Source organism: Cryptotermes secundus, unplaced genomic scaffold (genome assembly GCF_002891405.2).
Source record: "Cryptotermes secundus unplaced genomic scaffold, Csec_1.0 scaffold75, whole genome shotgun sequence".
In the NCBI taxonomy this organism is placed as follows: Eukaryota; Metazoa; Arthropoda; class Insecta; order Blattodea; family Kalotermitidae; genus Cryptotermes; species Cryptotermes secundus.
The window spans coordinates 521,103-533,846 of NW_019737390.1; the positions used below are offsets into that span (position 1 = coordinate 521,103).

Here is a 12,744-nt window from a genome sequence, read left to right on the forward strand (position 1 = left end):
ACAGTACAGCATATGAACAAAGTTACAATTTTTCACTTGCCTTTCCAGAAGTATCAACTTTGCTCTGAATGCCTTGATAAGTGCAAATAAATCACAGACTAAGTTATTTTCACCCTGCAACTTTAAATTCAAATGGTTCATAAGGTTCACCAGATCAGCAAAAAATGCTATTTCCAAAGCCACTCGGTATCTGATAAAAGTGGTTCGTATCGAACTGCAGTATAATATAACAGGTCAGTAAGCTCGGAATCACATTTACCAGTACTCACTGGAAAATTAGTTCAATTGGCGCATTTCTGCACAATTCTTTCGCGGCCCGGATAAAATCACATTGCGGGCCGTAGTTTGGATACCCTTGGTCTAGATAGTGTGGGACCCTCAACGTCACACAAACCTATGGCTCTTCACGGCCTGGTACAGTGATAGCTTCACTTATTGTGTCATGACCGCCCGATATCGAATTGTACAGCCAGAAAAAATTGCAGTTACTAGACAATAGCTCGTTAAACAATTCTTTGACTCAACGAATACACACACAATAGAACCGTCGGAAACGGTGTTTTCTATAACGTCCATACAGTAAACTGCACTGAAGGTTAGTCGCGAGTGGTATGCCGACAGGAGTCGTCTCTTGTAGTTGGTGGTTAGCTGTGAGCACTGAAGCAGATGAAACTCCTTTGTTAGAAGCCGCTAACAAACAACGACAAGTGAAGGTATAACAAACAGAGTTGACATAGCGTATGCTGTAGTGATTTATAGAGTGTGTAAATTAGTTATAGTGTTAGAAACGTATGCATTTACGGGCCATAAACGTTCAGCAAATCTAATTAACAATCCAAACTCCGTTTCTAGTCACTTATACGTGAAAATGTGTTTCGGAGTCAAATATTGCATTGGTGTTACTTGCTTGAACACAAATTCTTAATTGCAATATCATGTCACAAATATTACAGTTGTTCTTGTTCACTACAGTCCTTCAACTGTAATATTCTGTTCAAATTCACAACATTTCTTTCCCTGTGTTTTCTTTATAACTTCATGATTTAATGATCATGCTTCACACTCTGTGTTTTGATTGACGAGTTCTGTTCCTCTCCTGCACGTCAACTTCATTCCTTAATTAACCTGTTTGTTACATGTTTTAAAATGTGACTTTTTTTTCTGTTGTTTCAGATACCATGGCTGATACGTGGTTTCTGATGGGCAGCCCAGCGCCCATTTTGTGCATTGTGGCATCTTATCTCTACTTCGTCCTCAAACTTGGGCCCAAACTAATGGCTTCACGTAAACCCCTCAATATGAAACCTTTTCTTTTGGCCTACAACTTCTCTATAGCGGTCCTAAGTCTCTATGTTGCCGTGATGGTAAGTCTACGTTTGTAAGATTTGAGGCTTTCACGGCGGTGACTATGAAGAAAGCAGTCTTCTGGGATTTGGCACCGTGTATATATGGTGTTAACCGACGTTTCGGTTACCGGTTCTCACGGTCTCTTCGCTTGCAGATTTCTTATATTTTTTCTTCTACCCTGAAGATGGAGGCGATACGTTCCTCCGAAACGTCGGTTAACACCACATATACACGGTGCCAAATCCCAGAAGACTGCTTTCTTCATAGTCACCGCCGTGAAAGCCTCAAATCTTACANGGAATACGAAGAACATAAGAGAAGCCTCAAGAATTTCAGTGAGTCATAAATAGTTCTTCTGTTTGTGAGATACTTATGTTTAACTTATGCGATGGAAATGATAGTATGTTGTTATGAAACACCCTTCTTCTGGTGTCGAAATATTCGATTTCCTTTATTCTGACTACACCCTTAGCCTCTGAGCAGGTTTCCATCCAATGTTGTTGGTGGAATATTTCACAGGTATGAAAACTGGACATGCATGCCAAAATCACAGAATTTTTTACAAACAGAATAGACTTCTGATTATCCCCTCCTCTCGTCGGACCGGAGGCCCAATTACAAAACACGTAAAAGTCTGGATAGAATAAAATAAACTTTCGAGAAATCCATTTATCAGTTCAAACCCAGTGTCTAGCCACTTAAACGTAATAATATCTTATACAGAATCTGTAGGTATGTTTGTTTATAACACGTATGGCCCCTTACCAAATTTTAACTTGCTAGCTCCAGTGATTCATAAGTTATTGCCATCAAACCGAAAACTAAATAGGCCCTACAGATTTCATGCGGCGGTCATGTTATTATATTGTATTCTACAGAATATATTGTCTTAACAACTGGTTAATACTTTTCAAAGTTATATAACCATTCACCGTTTTAGGTCTTTGGATTAATTGCCGCTAACATTGCTCTCTTCTCTTATATACTCGTGTATCCGCCATGTTGTTATTACCAACTAAAAAGAAGTAAAGCTATTCCTGTAACAAGCCGTGAAGCTCCATAGGGTTCTGAGACGTTGAGGCTCCCACATTTTCTAGACAATCTGCTCACAGATGGCGGTAAGGTTGTCAGCCATATGCGTCGGCCGCCCTTTACTCCCCAGGAAGATTATTTAATTAATTCCTGGTACTCATTTCTGTTACAGACTAAGTCGACCCCAAGGCCATAGTGTGGCTGGAGGGATTACGTCAATTGAAAAAAAAATCCAATGATTTCATCGGGACTTGAACCCGCGACCTTCCGGCTTGTAGCATAGTGCCTCAACCAACTACGTTACCGCGTGCACTATCTACACATATTCTACGTGGATGACTTCGACTATCAGTTTTCGAGAAACTCAAACTTTCAGCTATGCCGATCCATAATAAAGCCATTCCACCTAAGGAGGCTATAAGCCGGAAGGTCTCGGTTTCGATTCCCGACGAGGTCCTTCGATTTTTCAATTGACCTAATCTTTCCAGCCGCAATATAGCCCTGGGTTCTACTCAGCCTCTAACAGAATGAGTACCAACAATATTCTTGGAATGTTATTTGGGGGGGGAGGGGGGTAAAGTGCGGCGGGCGCGTAGGGCTGACGACCTTGCCCCCATCTATGAAGTTTGTCTAGAAAATGTGGGAGCCTCGACGTCATACAACCGTATGGGCCTCCACGGCCTGTTACAGGGAGAGTTTTACATTTTTTACTTAATATTCTATTTGAGTGATATTGCATTTTTATGATTCTCGTATTTTTTTCCAAAAGTACTATTTAGTTTTCCACTTATGCTATGAAAAATTATTTTCACACTTTTAGAAACCATTTCAACTACGAAGGGCACAGAATGTCCTTCCGCGTATCAGCCCGTGAAGCTTGAATCCACCACTGTAGCCAGTCTTACGAAATAACTGCAGTTGTAAACAGGTTTCACGTCTGGAAGAGTAACGAACCAACAACAATGGAACACATGTTTTAACACAACAGGTTTGAAGGAGAAAATAACGGTGCATTAGCTTGTACAAATATAAAATATAACCCAATACAGAAGGCTCTAGTTTAGCAGGTGGCAAGTTATGTAGAGATATTGTTTAGAAAACTGACTCGAGTGTCCTATATTAAAAAATAATTTTCATATCAAATTGCTTCTTAAAAATGAACAGGTACAAAGAGAAGGGAGTTTCTTTTCAAGTTCGAATATGTGCTTGGGAATTCGCGAACGCTTTCTTTGCTCGGGTTTCGTTTGTAATCTGTAGAAACGGCACAACAGTTTCTCAGAAATCATACTCATGTTTCTACCGATATCGATCCAGTAAATTACACTTCCAAACGCGTGTGTAGTTTTATAAATCCCAATTCACAAGTTAGTTACATATCATTATACTAATTATAAGTGTTTTATAATTATCCGGATAAACTCATTTCCCATGCACCCAAAATAATCGGAAGTCTATCTATCTATCTATCTATCTATCTATCTATCTATCTATCTGTCTGTCTGTCTGTCTGTCTGTCTGTCTGTCTGTCTGTCTGTCTGTCTATCTATCTATCTATCTATCTATCTATCTGTCTGTCTGTGGCTCTACAACCTTTGTGAACCTTGACTGCTTTTTCAGGTTCTTATTCTGTACGCAGTTGTCAGGACTCCTTGGACGGGGGATCAGCCCGCTACCTACACACAGAACAACAAACACCGAATAAACACACAGACATCCATACCTCGAGCGGAATTCAAACCCACGATCCCAGTGTTCGGGCGAGCGAAGACGGTTCTTGCCCCAGACCGCGCGGCCACTGTGACCGGGTGTCAGTGGTATAGAGTATGAATAATAAATCAGTGTGTCGGTAGGGCAGCGGCCTCCAAGACCTCGAGTGGGAAGCGAGGAGTAGGTCGCACACAGCTTGCTTGAGCTCCGTCCTCCTGCCCTTCCATGCTAACAGAATCGTCCCATTAAAGGAACTACACTCGGTCAAAGTTTTAGTTACCTGGTTATTCGGGTTTTCTTAGACAGTGATACATTTTTCTTGTTTCAGTCAGGACTGACAAGTCAGATTCGAATGCCGACGTGGTTTCCAGCTCTAATGGCGGACTTTTTATGTGGAGTTTCCTCAGTCTCTCCAGCGAATGCAGCGAGAGTACGTACAAACAGATCGCGATCCCCTCCTTCCAGATTCCAACCCACTCACAACTGACGTCGCCGTATAAGGCCTGCATCAGAAACAACTTCGTAACAATATCCCAATTCGTTTGATCCTGCATTCATAAATAACAATTTACCTCATTCGATGGACAGTCTCTGTGGACTGGTGGTCAGAGTTCCTGGCTATAGATCCTGAGGTCCGGGTTCGAGAAGTACTGAATCTGGAACGGGGTCCACTAGTGAGGATAATTGAGGAGCCATTTCAAGAAAACAGCGGCTCCGGTCTAGAAACCCGAGATTAACGGCCGTGGGGAATCGTTGCGCCGACCACGCGACACCCTCTATCCGCTAAAGTTAGTACCCACTATCGTCGACAAGCGGTATAGTTCGCTGGCGAACTAAAGCCAAGGAGTTTGTTTCGTTTCTACCTCATTCGATTCTTTATCAACGCTGAGGTCGACTCAGCATAATTGGACAGATAACGAGCAAATATATTATTTAGTACGCTTCCGTGGGAGCGCTGAATGCGTAAGTAGGTCGTCGTGTACGTCCGCGTGTTATTTAACTACTTGGGCGATCTTCTGTGTGAAAAAAAATAATGTCAGCGATTATGCAGGGACGGTCTATGCCGGTGTGGGAACCTGCTCTGTGACCCTGCCTCAAGAAATAAAGGTGACACACTTCTAGCAATTCATTGAAAGTCCTATACTCTTGGGAAGCTGCGACTTTAGTCACTTACCTGTGAAGAACCACCTATGGTTTCCTAGTCTTACCCGTACAGAAGATGCATACAGATGTACGCTTCTTCAAGGGACCTTGTCGATGCAGCGGGGGGGGGGGCAAGCGGAGCGCTAGGTGCAGATTCGTGGCGTATGGTCTGGACCCGACACGTGGACTTACATACAGATGCAGTGAGAATAATCCACTAAATCCTCATTTTAACGAGCTCCTCGTAGCTTCACACAAGTCAGAAGTGGTGCCCAAACCGTAACGGAGCAGTACAGAGATAGGAAAGACCCTTGATGGTGAAACAAGAGTTGAAATAGTCGTAATTCTATCGGAAACAGACGTGGCCATTCCCTATATGGTGTAGTACTGTGAATGTTGGGACAATGTGGCAGCTGTTCTCACGCAAATGGGATGAATAGAGACGGCAAAAATATATAGAATGAAATAAGCCGCACGTGGTAATGTAGGGCAGTAATGTGAAGGAAGGAAAACTTGGCAGTCAAATTCCATTCCCCCCTTCCCGCCACTTCAGGATGGACCTGCTTACTATTACATGAAATTTAACTTACCACATCAAAGTAAGAGACAACGCTTATTGCCAAAAAGTCTGTCCGGAGCTTAATTACAAGTAACTAAGTACCTAGTCGCCGGTCACGGTAGCCGAGCGGTCTGAGGCGTGCACTGTCTTCGCTCACTCGGAAGCCAGGATCGTGGGTTCGAATCCCACTCAGGGCATGGATGTTTGTGTGCGTTTTTCTGTGTTTGTCTACAGGTAGAGGCCTTGCGACGAGCTGATCACTCGCCCAAGGAGTCCTACCATATGTGTAAGATCTAGAAAAACCGAAGTGAACGGAACAGTTCATGGAGGTAGGCCTAGGCCCACTCGGGCTGTAGTGCGAAGGAAAAAAAAGTACCTAGTCATCAACACGTATAGGGAGTGAAGGTACAGTTCCCTCTGTCTTAACCCCGGCATTAGATGGAGGGGAGTCATCAGCTTCACCTTCGAGAGAAGCAGCTCCCACTATCCGTTCGGTATGAGGCTGTCTGGGTCTCATAGTAGGTATGGACGATGTGGAGAAATAGAATATCTCTTCCTCCTGTCAAAAATCCAACCCCGAGTCCTTGGATGTCCAGCCTAGTCAATTTATACAGGAAGGTTCTTAACGTAGTTGACGGGTCCACGGCTCTGTGTTTCTCGGCGACCGTTTCACCGCCGGCTGCGAGGCGCATACGAATATTTCCCGTGATTCAATATGCCTGTTGGCCGATAACTTTCGGAATGAAGCTGTTACAATTGATACATCAGAAGAGATGTTGAAAATTCTGTCCCTCTACACATAGATATATTTTTATTATCAATTTTTTCGTTAAAAATCACAGGTCCAACAATCCTGCTTGCACTCACAGCACACCAAACACCAACTTGCACTGGATGAAACGGGACTTCCTGGGTTAGATGTGGATTTTGTGGGTTCCAGTAGCGATTATTTTGCGTATTTATGTATCCCTTCAAGTGATACCACGCTTCATCGGAAGAGAATGTCAACTGCGGATCGATCTCACCTTCGACGACAGGATGTAGAAACCAAATGCAAAAATAAACCCTGGATCATGGAGCTGCAAGGCGTGGATTACTGTTGTTTTACAGGGTCTAAGCTTCGGTAATTGCCGGTCACGGTAGCCCAGCGGTCTAAGGCATGCACCGTCTTCGCTCGCTCGGAAGCCGGGATCGTGGGTTCGAATCCCACTCAGGGCATGGATGTTTGTGTGCGTTTTTCTGTGTTTGTCTACAGGTAGAGGCCTTGCGACGAGCTGATCACCCGCCCAAGGAGTCCTACCGTATGTGTAAGATCTAGAAAAACTGAAGTGAACGGAGAAGTTCATGGAGGTAGGCCTAGGCCCACTGGGGCTGTAGTGCCAAGGAAAAAAAAAGCTTAAGTAATTGTGTTGCCGTTTTTGCTCTAGACTTTGACACTCCAGTATTCTCAACTAGACGTTTTAGTGATTTTCTAGGTGCGTGTTCAAGTTTGACCCCTATGCCATCTAACTTCTCCTCAGCAATCACTCGACGCTTATGTCTTTCCTTCTTGTCTATTATCAGTTCCGTTGTTGCAAGTTAATTAACAAAACTGTGAATTACCTTTCTGCTGGGAACACTATCATTACGAAAATTACGTCGAAATTTTTGCCGAAACTGTCTACCAGATCCGTATTTCACGTGGGTGTCATGCAGAAATAAACATTGCTCCGAAACATACCACACTAAAACGGAACACACTGCTCACTAATTTTAATTGATAGGAAATGGTTAATGGAGCTAATAACTAATGCCTACTGCTCACAAATCATAAACAAATTCCCACGCATAAACCACACTGCTCACCGAGAAATATAAAGCCGTCAAGCGGTCTAGATAGTAACTCCCCTTAATTCAAATACATTTCTTTGCTCTCCGACTGTCGTACGGTAGATGTCGCATGTCGTCACGTATGAAAGCTAAGACTACACTTTATATTCTACTACCTGATGCGACATGAACCGTACGGACGTCGTACGACCAATGTCGCTGTGTGTGTTCCTAGCCTTTATTTCAGTTTAGTCTCATTCTCCAACCGACGTTTACGTCTTCCCAGTTTTTCTTATCTTCAGGTTCTTTTACCACAACTCTCTTTGCACTTCTCTTCTTCCTCATGCGTGCTATATGCCCTGCCGTTCTCACCATCCTTGACGTGATCATTTCTAATTATATTTGGAGAAAAGTGTAAGTTATGAATCTCCTTATTATGCAATTCTCTTCAGTCTCCTATTATTTCATCCATCTTAGATTCAAATATTCTCTTCAGCGCCCTGTTCCAGAACACCTTCAGTCTGTTCTTCCCTTAATGTCAGAGACAAAGTTTCACACTCATACAAAATTACAGGAAAAATTATAATGCTACATATTTTAATTTATCTTTTTCAGATAGCAGAAGAGAAAACAAAAATTCTTAATTGAATGGTAGCAAGCACTACCAGAACTGAATCTCCTCTTAAAATCCTCATGAATCAAATTTAGTTTACTACTATCGTTCCCAAAAATTGTAACTTTGCCACATTTTCAAAGTAATTTTTAGCTGCTTTAATGTTATGATTTTTCCTTGCATTCATTTGACAATACATCAACATATACGCTTAGTTTTCTCTGCATTACTTCTAAACTAACCTTTTAACTATGTTCTGTAATTTTCCTCACGATATTTATGCTATCGCCCAGTAAATTTTCATTATCAGCATAGTCGAAGAGCTAATGTCTCCAATTTAATTTCAATCCCACCTGGCTATCTTGGACCTTCCTAATGGTGTGTTGTATACTAAAGTTTGAAGTAACGACAATAGAGCATCTCTTTGTTTCACACCATTTTGAAGAGGAAAGTACCAGACAAATCTGTATCTATCGGAACTTTAATATATGTTTCATTTAAACGCATTATAATAAGCATAATTATTTTCACGGATACCTCGGACGTAATGAGAATAGTGTACAGTACTTCCCCCTCTCAGCTGAACCACAGACTTGCGTAAAGTCCATGAGTAGCTGATGCACTACAAATATTACCCTTACTTCGAAACTCACAGTGGTTAAGCCCAATAATATCTTCTTCATATAAAATTACCTTAGGGACAATTATATATGTGTAAAATTTCAAATAAATTTGATATAATAATATACCTCGATAATTACAACGGCCAGTTTTATAATTATTCTTGTAAACAGGCACAATAAAAGATTTCTTCCACTGCCGATGCAAATCCTATTTATCAAAGCAAGCTGCATTCTGTATGCAGAATGAATATGATTTATTTGCAAGGAATGTGGAAAATCTAAAAACGAACACGGCTTGTAGGTCTATTTTTTTTTTAAATTTTCATAGTGGGATGTGGAGTCCAGTTGGGTCCACTCGGCGCTGCGGCCACTGATTGGCCTATTGTCCCTGCCACGGGTGATTATGATAATGGAGAATTTGGTGGAATGAAGATTGGCAGGAGAAACCGAAGTACTCGGAGAAAACCCGCCCCAGCGCCACTTTGTCCAATAAAAATCCCATTTAACCAGACCCGGGATCGAACCCGGGCCGCCGCGGTGGGAAGCCATCGAATAACCGCTTGAGCTATGGCGCGGCCCTTGTAGGCCTAGTACCCAAATGTTTATCACGTATGTCTCTTGTCCTGCAGATTGCTGCCGGAGGGTTGGTGTCCCATTTGATTGTCGAGGGTTGCAATCCCAAACAGAGATCAAGCGAGCACACTTACAAAGTAAGTATTCTCGATTTGCTTTAACCAATGCAGTATATCAGTAAAGTTACAATGCGGGTCTCAAACGTTGCTGATTTTAATAGTTAAGTACAGAAAACTGAGAGAAATATAATATAAAATATAAACTGTAAGACCTTACCTTTTTTGTTGTTTATGAAGTTCAAGACAAGTCCCATGCTTCACTTTGCACTTGTCTGTTGCCACACTCAACCGATAACACATGGAATCACAGAGGCAGTGCCTCCTGAACCTCCTGAATCATTCCTTCGAACGGTTCTAGTTATTCATTTTGACACTGAGCGCCACCTGTTCAGTGTAGCCACACAATGCTCAGTTTCGGACGTCTCTTATAACCACAGATTCTGATAAATTGCCATCTGAACGATCTGAACTTTCATGCATTCTTGGCGAAGTTGGGCGAAGCTCCATATACCTGTAAGATCTTATTACAGTTTTCAATGTAGAGTAAGGCGAAAAGTCCCAAACGCGTCTAGAAATTGTTGTGATCAACTAAGTCTTTTGATATTATTCTGCTAGACAGTTACATGCAAATATGGTTACATAAATAATTGGGCGTTCATGTAAAAATCATCTTCTTGCCCTACTTGAAGCAGAAAATCATACACTGCCGGCTATTTAATTCCAGAGCTTCCCGGTCGAATGTGGTAATAATTAGAATACTGTACAAAACGGCAAATAGGACTCAGTTTTAATTTTACTAATAAAACAGATACACTTTGCCCGCAGGTTTCAATCACATATTAATTGGACAAGTATTGTTTTTATAAACATGTAGAATGTGGAGTAAAACACATAATTTTATTAGTCGTTACAATGACTTGCTGCAGAGTTTGTCATGGACAGTGCATTATAAAGAACAAGCTGTAGTTTCGCTATGCTTCACTTTGCCTCTCTCAAGTATCGATGTTGTATTTCGTAGTATGCTTGAACTCTGTTAATGAGTGTCACCTCCCGTTATTACCATTCATAAGCGAACATGTCACTATCTGTTCGGTTTTCGTGCATGGCTATGATTTGCTCTTAAATAGGATTGCTACATTTCCTTTGCGTTTAGTGTACAAAGTGAATGCGTAATAATAAATTTTTGTCCTTAATTCTGCCGTTTACATACGCCACATCACTTGTATTTGGGAAGTGACATTTTATAATTCTTATGTTTAAAGTGATAAATCCTCTGTTACAGGTACACTTGTGTAGCTGGTGGTACTTAATGTCGAAAGTAGTGGAACTGACGGATACCGTAAGTTAATTAACATTTCTGAAGTTAACCACGCTATATACAGTTATCTACTAGACACGTCTTCTTTTTTTCTGACACTGATGATTATTTCTGGCTGCATGTATACACCATTTCCTCCCTTACCTAAGGTTGTATAAATTTATCACGTTAGTTGTGGTCACTGGCTGTGCACTATATCATAGGACCTCGTTGGTTGTCCCTTCTAAATAAAAAAGCAACCAAATAAAACGAATGTTGTGCTGAACATTGGCAGTTCTACTATTAACAGAGTAATTTATCATAATTCATTCCAAAATACCATAAACTTCGTCGGAACGGAAGGCTTGTTAAGAAAGTTTTCACCCCTATGAATTTAATGAAATCGGCAATGTGGCTTTTGGAATTTCAAAAATTATTTCGGAACCTACATTAGAGCTACAACGTAACATAAATATGGGCGCTCAAATAAAATAATATTTATGCATTACAAGCCGAAAGTTCGCGGGTTCAAGTCCCGATGAAGTCATTTGATTTTTTCAGTTGACCTAATCATTCCAGCCGCACTACGGCCCTGGGGTCGACTCAGCCTCTAACAGAAATGAGTACCAGCAATTAATGAAATAATTTTCCTGGGGAGAAAAGTGAGGCCGTTGCGTAAGACTGACAACCTTACCGCCATCTTTGAGCCGATTGTCTAGATAATGCGGGAGCCTCAATGTCTCACAACCCTATGGGGCTTCACGGCCTGTTACAGGGATAGCTTTACTTTTTTTTTTCTTTATGATGTATTTATTTGACGATAGAGTGCTTTCAGTATTATATTTCAGCATCTTGTTGCACTGATATACATATAATACTGAAAGCACTCTATCATCAAATAAATACATCATTCTATGCATGATGTATTTATCTAATGATCAGCACCTTGTTGCATTGATTCCGGTCTAGAGAACTGAGATTAAGGGCCGTGGTGATACGTTGGGCTGACCACGCGTCACCCTCTATCCGCTAAAGATGGCACTAAGTTCGTCGACAAGCGGCGGTCGCTCGGTCGGTATAGTTCGCTTGCGGTCTAAAATCACGGAGTTTTCTTTTTGTTGTTGTCGCACTGATTAATATTATGATTTGCGTGAGCCTCTTTAAGGTGCGCCTTCCTATTCTGTGCGTAGATTGTTTGTATGTTATGAAATATGTTGCAGAAGTGGCACACCAACAGCCTGCTAGCACATCGAGGAATTGCACCTTAAACACTGCACTTTATTCACAGTGGTAATATAAAAAAGTAATGGATACCTTGCGTCCTATGTTACAGGTGGTCTTTGTGCTGCGAAAGAAGGAGAGACAAGTTTCTTTCCTCCATGTTTATCACCATGCTTCTCAAGTATTATTTACGTGGGCCTACCTGAAGTATCTACCAGGTAGGGCTCTGCATACAGTTGTAGTTCGGTTTCAAGGAGGTTCCTTCTGTAATAAAGACAGCAATACACTTTGAAGTGCTTCATATCGGGGTTCTCTACAGTTAATGTTGTACAATGTCCAAGTAGATGTAGAATTCCTTAGAAATTGGGGAAACGAGGTCGGCAGATGTTACAGAGAAGGAGAAAGAATAAACCGGAGAATAAAATAAAAGTAGAGGATTGGAATCACTCACTCACTCGTGGAAGTGAGCCCTTCTTGAGAAGCTGATAATTGTGCAGCCACTCAAGAATTTCGCAGCATTTTATGGAACCCCAGGGTTCATTGCCGTGTTCACAAGAGCACTACACCGAACCTATCCCGATCCAGATCAATCCAATCTAAACCATCACATCCTACATCTCTACAATCAATTTTAACATTGTCCGCCCACCTATGTCTTGGTCTTGCCAGTGGCCTTCTTCCTTCCGGCTTTCCCACCAATATGCATTTGCATTCCTCATCTTTCCTATTTGTGCAACATGCCATACCCATCTCATTCACCT

At 41.6% G+C, this 12,744-nt stretch overlaps 1 protein-coding gene across 1 annotated transcript in view; it reads left to right on the forward strand.

Moving 5' to 3' along the window:
• The window catches only part of LOC111870241 (elongation of very long chain fatty acids protein 1), a 22,388-nt gene that overhangs the window by 3,268 nt on the left and 6,376 nt on the right, over window positions 1–12,744 (forward strand). The window contains exons 2-5 of the mRNA XM_023862352.2: window positions 1,174–1,364; window positions 9,463–9,543; window positions 10,748–10,804; window positions 12,096–12,201. Coding sequence (XP_023718120.1) covers window positions 1,174–1,364; window positions 9,463–9,543; window positions 10,748–10,804; window positions 12,096–12,201 — 435 coding nt within the window. The remainder of the gene's footprint in view (window positions 1–1,173; window positions 1,365–9,462; window positions 9,544–10,747; window positions 10,805–12,095; window positions 12,202–12,744) is intronic.